Source organism: Cryptotermes secundus, unplaced genomic scaffold (genome assembly GCF_002891405.2).
Source record: "Cryptotermes secundus unplaced genomic scaffold, Csec_1.0 scaffold1084, whole genome shotgun sequence".
NCBI classification, from domain to species: domain Eukaryota; kingdom Metazoa; phylum Arthropoda; class Insecta; order Blattodea; family Kalotermitidae; genus Cryptotermes; species Cryptotermes secundus.
In genome coordinates, this window is record NW_019724603.1 from 163,651 (window position 1) to 184,176 (window position 20,526).

General features: G+C 39.7%; 1 protein-coding gene across 2 annotated transcripts in view; it reads left to right on the top strand.

The window, feature by feature from the left end:
• LOC111862522 (protocadherin-like wing polarity protein stan) overlaps nucleotides 1-20,526 on the top strand; it is a 150,907-nt gene that overhangs the window by 119,476 nt on the left and 10,905 nt on the right. For both annotated transcript variants that reach the window (XM_033750700.1, XM_033750699.1), the window contains exons 46-48: nucleotides 5,293-5,523; nucleotides 14,461-14,682; nucleotides 16,814-17,009. In XM_033750700.1, the coding sequence (XP_033606591.1) occupies nucleotides 5,293-5,523; nucleotides 14,461-14,682; nucleotides 16,814-17,009 (649 nt within the window). The remainder of the gene's footprint in view (nucleotides 1-5,292; nucleotides 5,524-14,460; nucleotides 14,683-16,813; nucleotides 17,010-20,526) is intronic.

The window sequence follows — 20,526 nt, forward strand, 5'->3', positions numbered from 1 at the left end:
ATCCCTTTTGGGTCTCGTTCTCACGAGCAAAGATCGTACTGCTACTGCTCTCTGCATTCGCAAGCCAATTCACCTGCCCTGAAGATGGAGGCGATATGTTCCTCCAAAACGTCGGCTAAAACAAAGAATACACGGCGCCAGATCCCAGAAGACGACTTTCGTCAAGTAATTGTACAGTTTATTAACAGGATACTCTCAGATTTAAGTTAAGATCTATATTAAGAATCGCAGGGAGACTGCTGTAATAGAATAAGACATTTATAAGAATGTGCTACAGAAGGCCAGGTGGGCATTGTCTAGGCCTTTTTTGTATTTACAGCAATTTTTTCCCATAATAAAAAATATATCCTAAGCTGTGATTGCAATTTCCACCTTTTCTAAGAGAAGTACACAGGTTACTTCTAGATAGCAGCAACACTTACTGCACATTGTTATTCTGTCAAATTTAGTATCTTAGCCTAAATGTAGTTACGTTTCTAAAACTTTCAAGCTCATAGCATGCGTATTCAGTGAAATTATAATTTCAGAGTGTCCCTTAAGGGCTGAGAGCATAAGAATAGGTGACAGTGAAATACTTGTATTTTGTTCTCATTTATTTCATATTTAACTATGTTGTCAATGCTGGTACTGTATGGATGTCAAATGATAAATGAATAATTAATTGGAAAGGATATAGAAGGAAGTGGTCATGGCCTAATTTAAGATAATATCTTGCCATTTGCCTGGAGGGACCGGAAAACTATGAAAAACTTTAGTCATGATAGTTGAAGTTCCAACCAAGATGCAAGTGAGACATCTCCCAAATAAAAATGTTAACAACTTGAGTTAACATGCGTGGTGAACTAAGCACAGTATGATAAGAGGTGATGCTAATAACTGCAGAAACTTTTAGCTGAAATTTCAGCAAGCATTATGCCAGTGAACCAAGTAAAATGAAATTGTGCAGATGTCATGAAAATTATGGCTCTCTGTATTGTAATGCTGTATAGTTCAGAGACAGCCTGACATTTCAGAAGAACATATTGTTACAAATCTGCTTGAAGTAATAATTAAGAAGCTAGAGAAATAGCTGTTGTTAGCAAATGGCTCTGAAACAACATTCATTTCTAGACTATAGCTGTGAAGCAGACAGTGGAATGACATTTGTTGCTAGGCAATGACTGTGAAGCAGACAGTCGAATGACATCTGTTGCTATGCAATGGCTGTGAAGCAGACAGTGGAATGACATTTGTTGCTATGCAATGGCTGTGAAGCAGACAGTGGAATAACATTTGTTGTTATGCAATGGCTGTGAAGCAAACAGTGGAATGACATTTGTTGCTAGGCAATGGCTGTGAAGTAGACAGTGGAATGACATCTGTTGCTATGCAATGGCTCTGACACAGACAGTGGAATGACATCTGTTGCTATGCAATGGCTCTGACACAGACAGTGGAATGACATCTGTTGCTATGCAATGGCTCTGACACAGACAGTGGAATGACATCTGTTGCTATGCAATGGCTCTGACACAGACAGTGGAATGACATCTGTTGCTATGCAATGGCTCTGACACAGACAGTGGAATGACATCTGTTGCTATGCAATGGCTCTGACACAGACAGTGGAATGACATCTGTTGCTATGCAATGGCTCTGACACAGACAGTGGAATGACATCTGTTGCTATGCAATGGCTCTGACACAGACAGTGGAATGACATCTGTTGCTATGCAATGGCTCTGACACAGACAGTGGAATGACATCTGTTGCTATGCAATGGCTCTGACACAGACAGTGGAATGACATCTGTTGCTATGCAATGGCTCTGACACAGACAGTGGAATGACATCTGTTGCTATGCAATGGCTCTGACACAGACAGTGGAATGACATCTGTTGCTATGCAATGGCTCTGACACAGACAGTGGAATGACATCTGTTGCTATGCAATGGCTCTGACACAGACAGTGGAATGACATCTGTTGCTATGCAATGGCTCTGACACAGACAGTGGAATGACATCTGTTGCTATGCAATGGCTCTGACACAGACAGTGGAATGACATCTGTTGCTATGCAATGGCTCTGACACAGACAGTGGAATGACATCTGTTGCTATGCAATGGCTCTGACACAGACAGTGGAATGACATCTGTTGCTATGCAATGGCTCTGACACAGACAGTGGAATGACATCTGTTGCTATGCAATGGCTCTGACACAGACAGTGGAATGACATCTGTTGCTATGCAATGGCTGTGAAGCAGACAGTGGAATGACATTTGTTGCTAGGCAATGGTTGTGAAGCAGACAGTGGAATGACATTTGTTGCTATGTAATGACTGTGAAGGAGACAGTGGAATGACATTTGTTGCTAGGAAATGGCTGTGAAGCAGACAGTGGAATGACATTTGTTGCTAGGGAGCAGATTCTTAATAATCAAGAATAGACAGCTGCTGCTACGTAAGTCCTCAGTAAACATGTTCCCGTGAAATGGTTAGCATACGAGAATGAACAGGATTTTCTTTGCGGTCCTTGCAGAGTGGTTATAAGCAAGGTGAGGTTTGGAGCTTAGTTCAGTTGAGAGTTGACTTTTGAGTTCTGCGCTAGGGGATGTGAAGCTGAAGGATCTCCACTGTCACAAGCCATTGCCCGTTTATGGCGGATGAAGGCACAGCAGGCTGGAAAAAGCTTGGCAAGTGCTGTGGTGATCTGTGGATTGTGGTGATTAGCAATAGCATTATAAGTGCTTGCAGTTTTGTGTTCTGTGTATAAGTGAGTGTGTAATTCAGTGAGACTGTTACATAGTTCCTGTGTTAAAATCATTTACCAGGAAATGGCTAGTGGGGCCCAATAGACTGAGGACACTCGTCTGTGTTGTGTGTCATTGATCTGTAAAGCGTAGTCACTAGTTGCGAGTGTATAAGTGGCCAATAAATTGAATCACCAATTCAGGCACCGTCTACAGTTACTCAAAATCATTACAATATATTCTATCACTTCTTGTTGTAATTAGTGCTAACAAAATCTTTAATTATGTAATATTGCTCAGGTTTCTCTTCTAGACACCAGTTAAATGCTTGTCTTAAGTATACTGTACACTTGTACCTTTTTGTTAAATTTCATTGATGTAATATACCCACTGCAATTTGTTGGTTAGGAGCAGGAAAAATTGTATAAACTTTTCAATCTCTCATGTTTTAAATATGCACATAGACACACTTCTGATTTCCAGAAATGCTGTCATGTAAGCAATGTACATTGCACATCACTCAGATGGTGTTGGGTGCTACTTTAAAGCAAAGTGTATCAGAACAGATGTGAGAAGGATGGATTTTGAGACTGGTCCCCAGGAGAAGTTTGGCATAGAGTTGCCCTGGTTAAAAGACGTGAAAAAGGAAAAAGCTCAATCTCACTCATGGAGCTGAGCCCTTCTCGAGAAGCCACCAATTGTGCACCTACTCAACAACTTCCCAGCATTTAAGCAACCCGAAGGTTCATTACCGTGTTCACAAGAGCCCTCCAATGCTCCCTATCTTGAGCCAGATTGACGCAGTCCATACAATCCATCCTATCTCTCTAAGAGCCATTTTAATATTGTCCACCCACCTATGTCTTGGTCTTTTTAGTGGTCTCTTTCCTTCTGGCTTTCCCATTCTTCTTCCTATTCATGCTACATTCCCTGGCCACCTCATCCTCCTTGACTTGATCATTGTAATTATACTTGGCAAAGACTACAAGTTATGAAGCTGCTCATTATGCAAAGGGAAAATGATATGTAACATAATTGCTTTCTTAACACATGTGCTGCCAGTCCCATCGCCTGGTAGGATGAAGTTTACTGTGTGCCGGTGTTGATGCTGCTATGTGACAGGCTGTTGCCACTATGTATGCAAACGCCATTGTCACGTACAGACCACTCACATGTAGAGAAGCTTTACATGTAGCTTGCCAGAGCTTGGAAGAATCAAAATATACAGCAGCTTGTAGATCTTCATCCGTCTATAATGCAACAATATTAATACAGAGTGATTCAGAAAGATGGACACAATTTCAATTGACTATATTTCCTGAACTGTATGTTGCATTTGAATTCTGTAAAGTACATTTGAAAGAGGATGTTACAAAGTTTCTAGTACTGCCGCTAGTGCCCTCCATCACTGCGTCCCGGGCCGATCGCGTGTATCGGAGGAGAACATGGAGTGCATTCAAGTGAACTTTGAGCGCAGCCCAATGAAGTCAACCTGTAGTGCTAGTAGAGAACTTGGACTATTGCAAACAACTGTGTGGCGTGTACCACCTCTTCCCACAAATTTGAATGACCTAAGAAACTGTATCACAGCTGCGGTGAACTCAGTGACGCAAGATATTTCTCATCGAGTGTAGGATGAATTCAGCTACCGTCTAGATGTTATCCGTGCAGCTGGAGGAGGGGGGGGCACATTGAACATCTATAAACTTCCATGCATGTATAATCAAGTGTAATTTACAGAATTCAAATGCAACATATAATTCAGGAAATATAGCCAATTGAAATTGTGTCCATCTTTCTGAATCACCCTGTATAGATGTAGATGACACTGATCCACATTTAACTCACTAAAATGTTTGTCAGAATATTTAAATTGTCATTAAAATATATATACATTCTGTGTTAGGCACTATGTGTTTCAGCCTCACACGTCCATCCTCAGTCAACACACTTTTTAAGGAATCCACTGCACTGTGCACTTTTTCAATTGTATTCTTAATGTGTGTCATTATTTTATGTTATGGGGTGCATGTGCCTCCTATCCCCCATATTGTGGCTGCTTTTGCCCCATTGAGCCTGCCACTCTACTTGGTTGTGTGTATCTTGTGAAAATATGTGTTCCTTTTTCCTTGAGTTAAAGGGAGATTAGTGTCCTCTAAATCAATAGTAATATTGTTGCATTATAGATGGACGAAAATCTGCAACTGATACTTCAATGCAACAGGATGCTGAAATTTAATCTTGCATACAGCAACTGTTAATTGGTTTTCACTTATTTGCTTTCATTTCTGTTTTGAACAAAGTAAGTTAAAACTTTAAGTTTTATTTCTGAAAAAAGAAGGCTGCCCTCACAGGTAAAATATCCCAGTACTGGGTCATGGCAGTAAATGTGTTACCATGCATCACATTCTCTTATTTCTCATTGTTGCTTTTGGTGGTAGTGTTGTACTGTTACAAGAAATATTATGTGGGTTCTCACTCTGGTTCTGTGGCTCTGTACATCTGGTTTGAATGATGCCTCTCTGCTCTAACTTTCACAGAGACTCTTCTTTATGTTTCAGGGGTTTCAGCAATGGGAGCACCAACTTACCTTCCTAATATCTGTGAAGATCCTTTGGGTAGTGGTAGAGGATCTTCTCCACATTTAAATCCCACTCGGGGACCCCCACCAATACTTGAGCCCCCTCCTCCTTTAAACATTATCAGTAACAGTCAACTGTTTCCAGATCTCAAACCCATCTATGCACCAAGATGGTCAAGTCAGCTACCTGAGGCTTACCTCCCTACTAACAGTAAGTGTGTGTTCAGAAATCTAAAATAGCTCATAATAACTTTGTTGTGTAGATAGCACATGTACATTGTACCCCTATGTTATGGGTGATCAGGTTATGGAATTTGTCCCATATGGAAATTATATAAAATGACTGTATTAGTCATTATATAAAAAAAAGGGTAAAGCTCTCCTTGTAACAGGCCGTGAAGGCCCATAATTTTGCGAGATATCGAGGCTCCCACATTTTCTAGACAGTAGGGTCGCAGATGATGGTGAGGTTAAGTAGAGCTATCACTGTAACAGGCTGTGAAGGCCCATAGTTTTGTGAGATGTCAGGGCTCCCACATATTCTAGACATTCAGTTCATAGATGGTTCATAGATGGTGGTAAGGTTGTCAGCCTTATGCACCGGCTGCCCATTACACCCCAGGAAGATTCCTGGTGGTCATTTCTGTTAGAGGCTGAGTTGACCCCAGGGTCATAATGTGGCTGGAAACATCAGGTAAATTGAAAAAGACCCACCTCATTGGGACTCAAACCCACGACCTTCTGGCTTGCAGTGTAGTGTTTCAACAAACTATGCTACTGCGTGCCCATAATATTCATTTTATGGATTAATAAATTAATCCTTAACACTTTGCGGACGGTGATTTAAATATTTAAATCACCCTGGGGACCGGCATTTTTAAACCTACTACCCTAGCTTGTGCACTGTTCACTTTAAAAATTAATATAAAATCTCCTAATTAATTTTATGGACTAAAATTTTTGGAGAAGACTTACCAGAGCTCCTAGAAATACTTCAGAGTGTAATATTTCTGGAAACATTCTCCTCTGTGAAGAGGCATGACGCAGAACTTGCAGACGTAGGAAGTCTTGCTTCGCTTCTTGTGCACAGCACACACACCGCACTGCCTAGAAGGATACTTGCCCGTCGATTGTTCGCTCATCACAATTTTCACAAGGGTATGTTTCCGCATATCACCCGAGAGTCGCCCAGGGGGTCCATATGAGGCCTCCGTGGGGTGGGAGTAGATGGTCCCGGTCGTACTACGTCTGTGTCTGATGCAGGTTCTGCCACCACTGTGAGGTCTGTAGCCCAGGCTTTTGCCACTTTCATGAGAAATTCCTTGTATTTCAAAGTTGAATTTTCGCTTAGCTCTTTGAAAACCAAAAATGAATTGAAAAGGGCTCAATTTATAAGCCACAAGGCAACTTTCTTCATCCATTTTACTGTTTTCCTAGGAAGGGAATAATAGGCCAAGTATTCGTCGGCTCTATCAACTCCCTTCATGAACATATTGTACTGAGAAATACAAAGAGGCTTCTTCACTTGCCCGTGTCATCTTTGAACATCGACCATGCTCGAATTGTGAATAGTGGAAATCATTCACAACACGAGTATCCCTCCAGGACTGAAGAAGAATGTCCCCCTTCCTCCTGAATGTAGTGTCACCACATTTCAGGGATTTACATTCCTCTTTCAGATCTGGAGGAAGGCCTCTGTTCACCCTAATTGTACCACAAATACGTACTTTCCTTGAAAGTAAGTATTCTGCAGTTGCCACACTGTTATAAAAATTATCTTGATAAACGTGATAATTTTTATCCAGATAGGGATCCAAAATGGAAACAATAGTTTCTTGCAATTTCTTGCCTTCACCGGAATAAATTTCTAAATTTCCAATATAGCTCGAAGTACTTTCCATGACTACACGAACAAGTAGGTCATACTATGTGAGTTTCCCAGGATTATACGTTCAAAAACGAAGCCTTCCCCTCCAAGGAATCACAGATTCGTCCAAAGACAGTTGCTGCTCTGGCTTATAAACTGTCTGAAATTTCTCAATGAAAGAGTCTAATAAGGGCTGAATTTTGAAAAGCCTGCCCATTGATTGTGGTTGCAGTTCATTATTATTGAAATATAAACACCACCATATCTGCTCAAATCTCTTACGACTCATGAGTTTGCTGAAAATGGGAATTTCTAAAAATGGATCAGTGGACCAATAGTCTTTCAAATTATCCCTCCTTGTAAACCCCATTAGAATGATTATTGCCAAAAAAATGTTCATTTCTGCTGAAGTGACATCCACCCACTTCAACGCCCTATAGGTACTGTCATACACCTCACGGTGTTGGAGATAGTATCTGTTGGTCTCCTAACACAACATGTCAAAGAAACTATCTCCAAAAAACAGTTCAGCTACTTCAGACACTTGTGTAGGGTCCGATGGCATTTGTCTCACCCCTGGATCACCAGTAAACTTTCCCAAAGTGGGTGTTTTATCCACTTTACCCCATGTAGCTGTCCCTGCAATGTTAGCACTCGCACTTTCATCGGAGCTCTCACTGTCACTTTCACTTTCTCTTCTGGTCACAATATTTTGGGGGCCCCTGTCACTGCCACTGACACTGCCCTCGCTATCAGAAGGCAAAGCAGTTGGCAAGTCAGATAACTCATCGGAGATCAAATCACAGATTTCTTCTCCGAGAGCTCACGCGGCCTTCAACTGCTTTCGTCTCTGAGCCATGTTGACACTGAGAATGTCTTGCCTCACACACAGAAGCTTCAACTTGAACAAAGGGACTTTTCTTTAGAGTGAGAGGGGAATAGAGAGTGTTCATGTTGTTGACTCGGAAAACAAACATTCCGAAGGTCAGCTACACAGTACTTTACAGACACGTGGCCACCAAAGCGAGGAATAGTGTGTTGCAACATAATGTGTCCTAAAAGCCTAAATTTAGGCGACCGGTCTGCCACGTTTAAAACCCAAACGCCTAGGCCTAGGCGTCTGGTCCGCGGAGTGTTAAGAAAATCTGGGATAAATATACGGTTGTATTTTTTTTGGACATAAGATCCAGAACAACATCAGATTCTGCCCAGACCATTTTAAGAATTGATCATTGGTTAGGAAAGTCCCATTTCATATATGCATGCATCAGTGGCATAACAGGATGCCTGGAAGCGTGGTTGCTATTTTCATCTTTTTTAAACTATAACAATGCATAACCTTATTTAAGATTCCTGTAAATCAGCTGTTTTTTTTTATGGGCAAAGAACCATGCTCATGTTACAGCCATGGACTGAAAATATTTATAAAGCAATGCATCTCCACTTATAACATGGGAGCCAATGGAGAAATAATGTTTAGACTAGGAAGTTTCACCATCTGAACAGATCTTCAAGAATACATCCCTTTCATATTGTGAAGGAATTCTGTATTTGTTGTAGATTGAACTGTACATATTTTTAATGGATACTGGATGTATGTGCACAATGGCCAAAGGTTGTCTTTGTTGTATATATTGTAACGTGTTTACTTTACCGAATACGCCGTAGAGATGGTTAATTGGTTTATTTAACAATCTTCAAATAACGGCTACAATTAATGATAACAATGTTACGGGTTTCCACACTTTACAAACCCTAGAACAAAATCTCTTCACACAATCTTCACTTGTCTTCACGTCCTAATAACGCGGGAGCTATACACGTCTCCCTGAATTACACACTCCGAGTATAACTGTGCTACAGCACTCACTATGTCTGGAAAGCACACGAAAAGTCTTCCGCTCGCTGACTTCTTAAGTATCGAACACTCGCAGGCTGCTATATTTCAACTCGGCGACTGTTACTTTATAACTGACCCGCAGCCACTGTGCAGCTCACTTATATAGCTGCAGTGCTTGCTTGTTGCGTAATGAGTGCCACGTCATCCTGTTACGTCACCGCTGTTGATTCGCCTTGCATAGTTACCCGGTTACGGGGCTCGGCTATCTTCGGCTCCGCTCGGCTCTCTTCGGCTCCGCTCGTGACGTCACCGCGCATAGCTGCCAGGATGCGGGGTGATTACTCGCCTATTACGCGAGTGTTACGTTACTGCTGAGGGGTGGGAGGGGAGCGCTGACTCACCCGCCGCGTCACTGCTGGTGTGGGGGGGGGGCTCGGCTTTGCGCAACATGTCACAATATGTTTTGACATGTGGACCCGTTTCTGGGCAACGACCACAAAATAAGTGACTCTACAACAACTGTTGCTGGGTAACATCTCCACCAAGAGACACGAGCACAGCAATTCCATGACAACATTGCACTGCAACAGAGGAATGATGTTTTCTATGCTGTCCATGCTGCGATGTTATAAGCAGAACAAGTGAGTTGAGCTAGTCAGTGAAGTGAAGAGTAGTGGATTGGTGAGTGAGTGAGTGAATTAGAGGTCTGCTGTGGTTCAGTCCTTCTGAACTGTTGCTGTGAGAAACTGGTAGCTGAGACACAGGGATAGTTCAGGAACCCAGAGGAAGGGGCTTGTCCACTGTTCGAAGCCGTTACCAGAAGACTGATGAAGACAGCAGGTTGAGAAGACTTAATTGTGTGCTCTAGTGAAGTGTAAAGTGCATGACTTAGTGAAAAACTTATAATTACTTGTGGTCACAGATCTGTAAGAGTTCAATAAATCCAATTACCAATCAAAACCCCATCTGTAGTCACTCACACACATGACAATATATACGTAGTATCTTACGTACTGTCATGTCATACTGGTTATCATATAGTTTATTATGTCTGCATCCTTTCAGTATTTTATAAGTTAGTTTATTTATTGGCTTAAATTTAAAATACGTTGCTTACCAGTGTGAAGTGTTATGTTGTTATGACTGCTTTGTGGGCATGAAGTACAGGGTGATTCAGAAAGATGGACACAATTTCAATTGGCTATATTTCCTGAACTACATGTTGCATTTGAATTCTGTAAAGTACAGTTGAAAGAGGATGTTGTAAAGTTTCTAATACTACAGCTAGAGCACTCCAGCACCGCGCCAGTTGTAAGCGAGAAGGCTACTATGCAACACAAGATTTTTTTGCATTCGTGAGTTCAGTAAAAGTGAATCTGCGACTGCTATGTAACGTGCATTTCGTCGTAAGTTTAACATCCAACCTCCAATGAGGAAGAGAATTTATCGTTGGAATTAACAATTTGATGAAACTGGCTCTTTGTATAAGGGTAAAAGCAAAGTGACGCAAGAAATTGGTCATCGAGTGTGAGATGAATTCAGCTAACGTCTAGATGTTATCCGTGCAGCTGGAGGGGGGCACATTGAACATCTATAAACTTCCATGTGTGTATAATCAAATATAATTTACAGAATTCAAATGCAACATATAATTCAGGAAATATAGCCAATTGAAATTGTGTCCATCTTTCTGAATCACCCTGTATTTTCCACAAAATAATTGTGCATGTAATCATCCATATTTCTATAACTATAAGAATTTCTGACCTACATTAAGTGATAAAGAGTATTCTTTTCTGGGATGTGATGCCGTGTAATTTGGTAGATGTTTATTGACATCTTGGAGGAATGTACTGTTCCCATCTTCCTAGTCAAAGAGTAAGCCCTCAAACCAAACATGTAAAGTGCTTGCTAGACTTGCTTTTGGACTCTGAAGATGGAGACAGTACATCCCCCCAAAACATTGGGAAGTCTATGACCAGATTGCACAGTGCCACACCCTTCTTAGGTAACACTGTGAGAACCTCGGATGTCATGATGGTAAATATTGATTGGTTTCTGGTGACTCCGAGTATGGTCTGTTTGACATTTCTGGCCTCTGCCAGCCTAGGTAAGGGCACAAAATCTGTTTCTGGTAACCATCCAGAGAGGTGTTGCATGTTCTGCCATTAAAGTATTCAATAAATTTTCACCTAGTATATCTAGATTAAAAATGATAAACAATTATTAGGTCTGCTTTAAATAATTATCTTCTTACACATGTCTTATTCTACAGAAGAGTTTATATGAAATTATTAGTTCCTCTTTTATAAAAGGTTTCTTTAATCATGTTTATCTTTTGTAGTCTCTTGTATTGTCTACTTTTTAAACACAATCATATTTTGATATACTAGAGTCTGTACTTACTTTGTCATTGGTGTACTGTGTATATATTATTGTTTAATGTCCCTTTGTTCATGTTGCATTTTACAACATACATATCCTGACATGTTTCATATTCACCCATCGATGGACAAATATTGGATTAATGAAATATATCTGTGTGTATGTGGGTGGGGGTATATTCTGCTATGCCTGATGCTAGGGTGATCATGAGAAGGTATGAGATTTAAAGTTCTCACAGCAGTGGCTATGAAGATCACTGTTTTCTGGTTGGTGTGTATGAACTTCTTGTAAGAACCTTTTACTTCCATCTCGCAGCTTTGTACGAGAGACAATGGATGATGTTTTCGGTTCCTATAGGATTACCAAACGTTAGAATTCATTGAACTATGCAATAATAAGAAGGCAGACAGAACAGCCAACATATAAAAGCCCAAGTTTTGCAATTCTGTCTTCTCATATGCAGAAGTCATTGCTTGTAGTTACAGATGGGGCTTCCAGGCGACGGAGCAGTACCTATGCATCAGTTGGCATTGCTGTCTTGACCTTTGCTGAAAACAAATTTCTGTTGTTAATAGTATTGTAATTGGTTGAGGTACTATACTACTATACTACAAGCCAGAAGGTTGCAGGTTCCCATGAGGTCATTGGATTTCTCAAGAATAGCTTTACCTTTTTTTATAGTGTGCATGTTCAGTTAAATCATGATTGTTGTGTAAGAGAAGCAATGAATGGGTTGTCTGTGGAAACTGTAGCTAGGGATGGGAATTGCTTATTTCACACATTGTACACATTTGTTGCATTTGAAATCATTCGGAATATTGTGCAGCTGTGCATTAAAAGAAAGAAGGGCTATGAAATGCACTCATGAAAAATGGAGGTTATGGTGGTAAAGTCAAAATACTTCAGGTTATGTGGTATCAAAGTACAACAATACCTTGCATAGTCTGGGTAATTGGTTCCACCAATATCCCAGACTGTTTGAAACTGGACTAATCGAGGAACTAAATACATACAAAAAATGATAATTGGTTCCAAAAGAATCTGTTTTTCAATAAATAAAACACGATTAATAAATTATAATGTCTTTATTTGAAATAATTTTAAAAAATTCATGTTTTTTGCAATTCATTTTTTATTCTCTAAAAATTTCAATATTGATGTCTGCACATTTTTCTCCTTTGGCCTTTTCTCTTCATACATTTCTTTGTGGCAACGAATTGCGTTGTTTATCGTTCAGCAAATTGTAAGGCTATGTTCAATATTGGGTTCAACTTCCATAATATGCTCTGACAAGGCTTCAACCATTCCAATAATTTTTTATAGTTCAGCTGTTAATTCTCATGCAGGCACTTCAACACAGTTGTCGTTGTCTAAGTTGTCCTCCCGTTCTTCATAAGCCCGTTGTTCATCTATGTTAATAAGTGTTTCATTATCTAGTTCATTAGTGTTTGATTTGATGCGCTCAATTGCGTTGACAGTATCTGACTCATTGAAACCGAGTTGCTGTCCAGTTTCCACTCTCTTATTAGTGACTTCAGCAAAATGAGTTTCAAAACCAATGAAATCATTTGCACAATATAGTATCATATTTTTCCATACTGCCCTCATATTGCTTGCCATTAATTCATGCCATGCTTCACCTATATTTTCAATAACATTTCTGATGTTGTAGCTCTTCCAAAATTCCATTAAAGTAGTGCTCTCCCCACCTCCTCCAGCAATAGCTGTCAGAACTCAAGAATGAACGAACCGAACATAAGTACATACATACTCGTATACAACGGGGAACCCCAGAAAAAAATTAAAATATGTATCATATCGCATAACTTTAAAACCACATAAAAATAAACTGCACAAAAAGAAACTTGACTGTATAAAGGGAGAAAACCGGTCATTTATGTATTAAAAATAATTTTATGTACTAATTTTTTAGAATTTATTTTTCTTTTGCTCAATTAAATTAGTTTGTTTTGAAATTTTACAACCGGACTATAGTGAATCTGGACTGATCGAAGCCGGACTATACAAAGTATTGCTGTATTTGGGATTCTCATCCAACCAACAAAAATTACAAAGAAATTTACCATTTTTATAAAGTTGTGCAAAAATAAATATGTGATGTTCATACATTCAACCACCACCCAGTAGTTCTTCCTGCTAAGTGCAGCAGCACTGCCCATTGTACTCCTCATGCAGTTGCCATTACAGTAGAGGCTAGTTGAATTTGTGATTGTGTTACAGTTGTTTCAACTCTAAGATTTCTGTAAAAGAATTTCTTATGCAAATTGCAGATCTGTGTAAGTAGCACGCTTCATTCCTCACACATACCAGATAACAGGGAATTTGCTGTGATTGCTGTTAGTGAAATTTATAAAATATCTGTCAATGTTCCTTTTGTATCTGAGGAACTGGTCAGGCAACCACCAGTTGAGCAGATTGTTGATGAACGTAATGTATCTGTGTACTAGATGGTGGCTATTGCTGTGTTGCCATTTGAAGGAAAAGAAAGGTTAGGTATTTTTTCATGAAGTTTTATATTTCAGCATCCCATTGCATTGAGACATTACCGTTGTCAATAATGTAACAACATTTTTTTAAATAGAAAAGATATATAAAATATGTGTCTTACTAAAAGTGACACTTTTAATACTTTACATGTTGTTAAAATTATAAAATGTCATAAAGATACTAGAAGTATAACTTATACACTAAAAGCGATCATCACCCATGTGCAGCCGAAACATGTTGTGAGGTAAGATGAAACATGTAAAACTAGAGACATTTTAATAATTTGATGTTCACTTTTAGTGTATAAGATATACTTTTAGTATCTTAATGAGATTTTATAATTTTAACAACATCGTAAAGTACTGAAGTGGCACTTTTAGTGAGAAACATATTTAGATGTCTTTTATATTTAGAAAAAGAATATTGTTACATTATTGATGGGTACTTTGATAATGAGGATATTAATGAAATTTGTTTCTAATAGTTTGTCCATTGAAATTCCATATTTCTTTCTGCTAATACTCGTTATAAAAATGTGTTTAATTTAGCGATGGATGTTGGTCTGAGAGGAAGTCAGTGGTCGGGAACTGCCTCGGATAATGAAACTTCACCCAATCCCCTGCCTCCTCTGACAGAGAGTCATCACACATCTCCACATCTCCCTCACAAAATGGTTGCTGATCAAGAGAACTTTCATGATCTTGGTGACCAGTGTTCTGAAACAGAGGAGAAAATTCATCTTGGTGACAAATATCTGTTTCCCTATACAGGTAGAACCATATTGTGCTCACAGTTCAGACCTTAATGTACCCACATTTTGAACTAAATTATATTCACATTTTAAATCGTATTGTGCTTATATTTTGAACCATGTTGTGCTCAATTTCTAGCCTTATTGTTAGGCCCACATTTTATGTTGCATGAATTAAAAGTGAAGCTTACTGACTCTTGGGATGTGACGCAGTACAGTCTTGTAGGTGTTTACCAGTATTTCAGAGTAACCTGCAGCTTCCGTCTTGAAGGTAGAAGAGTTCGCTAAGTGTGAAAGAAGTCCAGATATGTGGGCATCTCTCTTGTGAGCAATTTTTTCTGCACTCAGCTTAATTTTCTACCATCACAGTGGAGAGAACATGTTCCTCCGAAACATTGGTTAGAACTAACAAAACTACATTATATCACAGTCACAGAAGGTAGTACATACTCTTCACATTTCTCACTGTTAGAACCACAAATCTTGCATGGATTAAATGTGCTCTGTAACCATGATTTCAAGCAAAAGGAAGAAATAAAATGTAAAAGAGTGTGACGATGGTATATTAATACAATTATTGTGTTTCTGGACATTATCCATCATCCTGTTTTTATTTGAAACACACAGTGTTTCGGAGACCGGATTCTGCTCCCGTCTTCAGGTGGAACATACTCAGTTGGGCCCAGTCAGTAGAGCTGGTCCATCTCTCCAGAGTAAATACTGGTAACGCTATGCTGTAACTGGTCTTTAGAAATGTGTGTTGCCCCTCGGCAATGGTCTTGCAACATTTAATGTAGTAATGCAGACCATTCAGGTGCAGAAGTAATGTACCCCATTACTTACTCATGGAGCTGAACCCTTCTTGAGGAGAAGCCAAATCTGCAGCTACTCAAGAATTTCCCAGCATTTTATGGAACCTGAAGGTTCATTATCATGTTCACAAGAGCCCTCCACTGGTCCTTATCCTGAACCAGATCAATCCAATCCATGCCATCCCATCCTATCTCTCTAAAATCCATTTTAATATTGCCCACCCACCTATGCCTTGGTCTTACTTACCAGTGGTCTCTTTCCATCTGGCTTTCCCACCCATATCCTATATGCATTCCTTTTCTGCCCCATTCGTTCTACATGCCCTGCCCACCTCATCCTCCTTGACTCGATAATTCTAATTATACTTGGAGAAGAGTACAAGTTATGACGCTCCTCATTATGCAGTTTTCTCCAACCTCCCATCACTTCTTCCCTCTTCGGTCCAAATATTCTCCTCAACATCCTGTTCTCAAACACTGTCAGTCTGTGTTCCTCCCTTAATGTCAGAGACCAAGTTTCACACCCATACAGAATGTATGTACGCCACACAAACAAATTTTGATACAGGTCTCTAAATTACATTTAATATAATTAAAGATATTCAAAAGCATTTATTGTTCTTTGCTTGTAAGGGCCTGTCCATCTATACATTTTATAAAATCATCATTCACCTCTCTTTGGTAACACAATTCATGTCACTGTACAATCTCTCCTACTACTAAAACCAAATTAATTAAAACTCAGCCTGACAGGTAAACTAGCCTGCTTTCCATGCCTTCTTCAGTCCAGAGAGAGAAAGCAGAAACATGAAGGTTGTTGGTGGAAATAAAAGTCTATAAGGAGTGCAGTCTGTTCTAAATGTCGCATTGGTCTGATTTTAATATCGCTCACAATCTCCAATGTCCTTTGTCACATACTACATAGTTAAGCAATCATGCATTGACTGCCTCCTCAAAATTTTCTCATTGCACACTCACTCACTCAAGGAGCGGAGCCCTTCTTGACAAGCTGCTAACTGTGCAGCCACTCAAGAGCTTCCCAGCATTTTATGAAATCCAAAGGTTCATTACCATGTTCACCAGAGCCCTCCACTGGTGCCTATCCTTAACCAGATCAATCCAATCCATACCATCCCATCCTGTCTCTCTAAGATCCATTTTAATATTGTCCACCCACCTACTCCTTGGTATTCCCAGTATTCTCTTTCCATCTAGCTTTCCCATCAATGCCCTATGTGCATTGCACAACAATTTATATTTATTTATGTTTGTCCATAAAGAAATCTAAACATCCTAACCAGCAACACAGACACACTGACTGCTTCACTCTGTTCCCAGCTGAAGAGGATCATTGTGGTTCAACAGGCTATATTCTACCAACCTTACCTGGTCGAATGCTTGCTGCATCATCAAGTGAACTGTCAGGTGCGAGGGCACAGTCATCGCCCAGCCCATTGCTACATTCGACAAATGCTGCCACTGCAAGCAACTTGCTGGTGCAACCTCTCACTGCCACCATTGTCTCTGAATCAGAGTAAGTTGCTAAATATGCATAGAATTAAAATATAATTTAGGGTTGAACATGTAATGTTGGGGAGCTGGGACAGTGTAGTCACTATAGCAACTGGCTATGGGCCGGATAATCGAGGGGTCAGAGTCTGAGACCTGGTAGAGTCAAATATTTTCCATGTCATCCAGATTGGCTCTGGAGTCCACCCAGCCTCATATCCAATGGTTACCGGGGGCTCTTTCCCCAAGGGTAAAGTGGCAGGGGCATGAAGCTGACCACTCACCTCCAACTAGTGCCAAGGTCAAGAAAATTTGGATCTATACATCCACTCCCCCATACATCTTCATGGTGTAGTGCTTAATTAATTAAGCACAGGGGCAACTTTAGCTTTTTACCTTACCATATAATGTTATGTTAATTGTGCCTTTATGTGCAAAGCACATTGTTTTTAGTGTGTTCACTGTCTTATCCTCAAATGGAGACTGCATATGTTTCCAGCATTTTGGTAATGATCTAGCAGAATGCATGATACCACATCTTGTTCAGTGTTCAACTGTAGTGCCCTGGGTTGTGATGCCATGTATAAATTTTCCCAGCTGATCAGTGAGTTGAAGTAAACAGTCACTCCTGTTTCCCTTTACTAAGAAACATTTCCATAAACTTGTGGAAGTCATGTTCCTACTAATTGTGGAAACATTGGTCTCCTTGTGTACAGAACTCTTTTTGGATATAATGCCCTGTACTTCCATACTTAGCTCATTCTGTTTTGTCCTTCTTGCTGAGTGCCCGCTGGTGATTTTGCTTCACAGACTTTAAGTCCATTACTTTCAAGAGACTGTGGAGAGTTGAAAGAGACAAATTTTGCAAATGACCATTACCGTTCACTCTAGCTAATATTTTATTCACAGTCAGAATTTCTTTCCAGAAAAAAAGTTAATACCGTTTTTACAGATGGCAGATTCCATAAAACTTGCATGTTTTTCACTCACCTCCTTTGGTTTCCAGATTTTGTTTGGAGTAACTAGGTTTCTCTCATTTCTCATTTCTTTTCTAGCAAGGTTTATGCTAGCCTTATGTGTCCTGTTCCATTGACCACTAAATCTTTCACTTCATCCAGTGTAATATGAGCATTATCTTTTCTAATTAACCCACACTGTTTGTCAGCACTAGTCACTGGCTTTCCTTTCTGTGTTTCACCACAGAAGGGTCTTCATCAACCACAGTTTTAAAATTAACACACATATTTATAACAAAAAGACAAAGAAAATAGACACTTAAAACTTCCTTCCCCCCAGTGCTCCAGCTCAGGGTGAGCTTTGGCCTCCTGAACAATCTGCTTCCATTCCTCTCTGTTCTTCACATTTCCTCCCCATCCTTTCACTTCCATTCATTTTATGGAGATCACCATGTATATCCCCCAACCATTTCAACCTGGGTCTTCCTATCTTCCTTTTTGTATATATTGTCATGTGTAGGAAGTTATGCGTGACAAAATAACAGGTTCTAGTTCGGATGATTGGATTTATTAACAGCTTGGTTACACTCAAATACTGGTGTGTTGCTGATTTACATGCACCTCATAATCCACTGTTGCACTCACACACTAGTCTTCTCCAGGTACTATATCTCAACACAGGAATTGGCACTTCAAATCAGTCCAGATATTGCACATGAGATCTTCAATCATCCTTTAAATCATCACAGATCTACAAACTCCCAATACTCTCCAAATACTCCATCCTCAATACTCAGTACTCCTGAATAGTGTTCACTGCTCCTTATATAGGCTCGGCACGGGCCATATAGAAAACACATTGGTGCTCGGCAACAGATATCAGGTATTGTTGTCAGGTGTATCTACCCATGCATTGCCTAGCAATGGACTCCCTACTGTTGCGTGACGTCACAGCCTAGCGGGGAGAAGCGTCGCATAGTAACATGGTGAGTGGGGATATGTGACGTCACTCACACTTCCTGTTGCGCTATCCAAGCGTTCACAGAGTGAAGGCATGTTGTGACATGTGTCACAACACATGACAATATTTTACCTTGTGACATCCTTTTTGGCATGTCCTTTTCATTCATTTCAACATGCCCTAACCACTGCAGTCTTTGGGCTTTAATGAATATAACTATATCTTCTCCTTTTATAATATACTCAAAAGTAACATATATAATACCTGAAGTAAACACTAACTTACATAATGTATAAACTAAACACAATAATTATAAGTTGTTCCTATTGTTTTGGCATGGAACAACAAGCAAAATGTGAAACTAATGAAAAATAGTTAACCACTGTCACGTGGGTATCACATGTCAGTGCAACCGACATTATAGACCTGTCTGAGCTCTGGATTTGCCGTTCCCACAACTTCAGCACTTCCCCATGTTGAGCAGACATTTTATAATAATTATGTATAAGTATGCTGAGCATAAGCCAACTGACATTGCATTTATTAACAGTAAATGCAACTGCTGTGAAGAATGCTGTCTTCTGGGATGTGACGCCATGTAGATCTTGTGTGAACTGACGTTTTGGAGGAACGTATCGCCTCCATCTTCAGGGTAGAAAAATCAGCAAGTTAGGAACCGACGTGAGCAGATGGAGTTGATATTTTGTTCCGAAACGTTGGTTCACACAAGATCTACATGGTGCCAAATCCCAGAAGACAGCATTCTTCATAGATACCGCTGTGAAAACCTCAACTCTTAGAAAATTACTGTCTTCTTGTTTGTTAGTTTTCTATAAATAGCTGTTATGATGAAAACCATTTATGCAATTCCTATATTAAGGTGTATAAACTTCTGTTATACATGATCTACCCTCCCTCACTAAATTGTTTACTTCATGTCTCAGATTGTGAGACAGATTGTAGCTTGGTGGATAGGTTGCAGTACCATCATTTCTGAGGAATCTTCTCTTCTTCCACCCAGAAGATGGAGCAGTAAGTTTTGTGTCATCAGACATTCTAGAGATGTGATTCCTAAACTTTTGTTCTGACAGCACACGTGTGTTCCATGTGCTGGGCCTTGGTGTTCCGCCATCAAAATTGAACAATGGCAGTCTTCCAGATTTCTCAGGAAAAAAAATAATTCAGTAGATGAAAGTTTCTCAATTTTATTTATTTCTTACGATTTCTTTTACATAAAAATTATATTTTTATATATTTTCTTTCTTTCTTTCTTTCTTTTTCTCTCTCTTTTTTCTTTTATTTTGTTCTTCTTCTTCTTCTTCTTCNCTTCTTCTCCTCCCCCCCCTTTTTTGCGCTAGGTGAGACTAAATAATGATTGCTGTTGTTCTTGTTGGTGGTGGTGTCATGATGACATAATCATTTGTGTCACTGCCTGATGATGGCGTATACTCAGAGATGTTTTAGACACATTTCACTTCCAGCCACCAGTTGGGTACAAGTTTATTTCCAGTCTTCTCTCACTTAATGACTTTTCATTAAGAAATTTCACATTGTGAATTAGACATCACATAATACCTGCTGTATACATATATGGACCTTTTTAGGCCCTTGTTTTCATAAGTTAC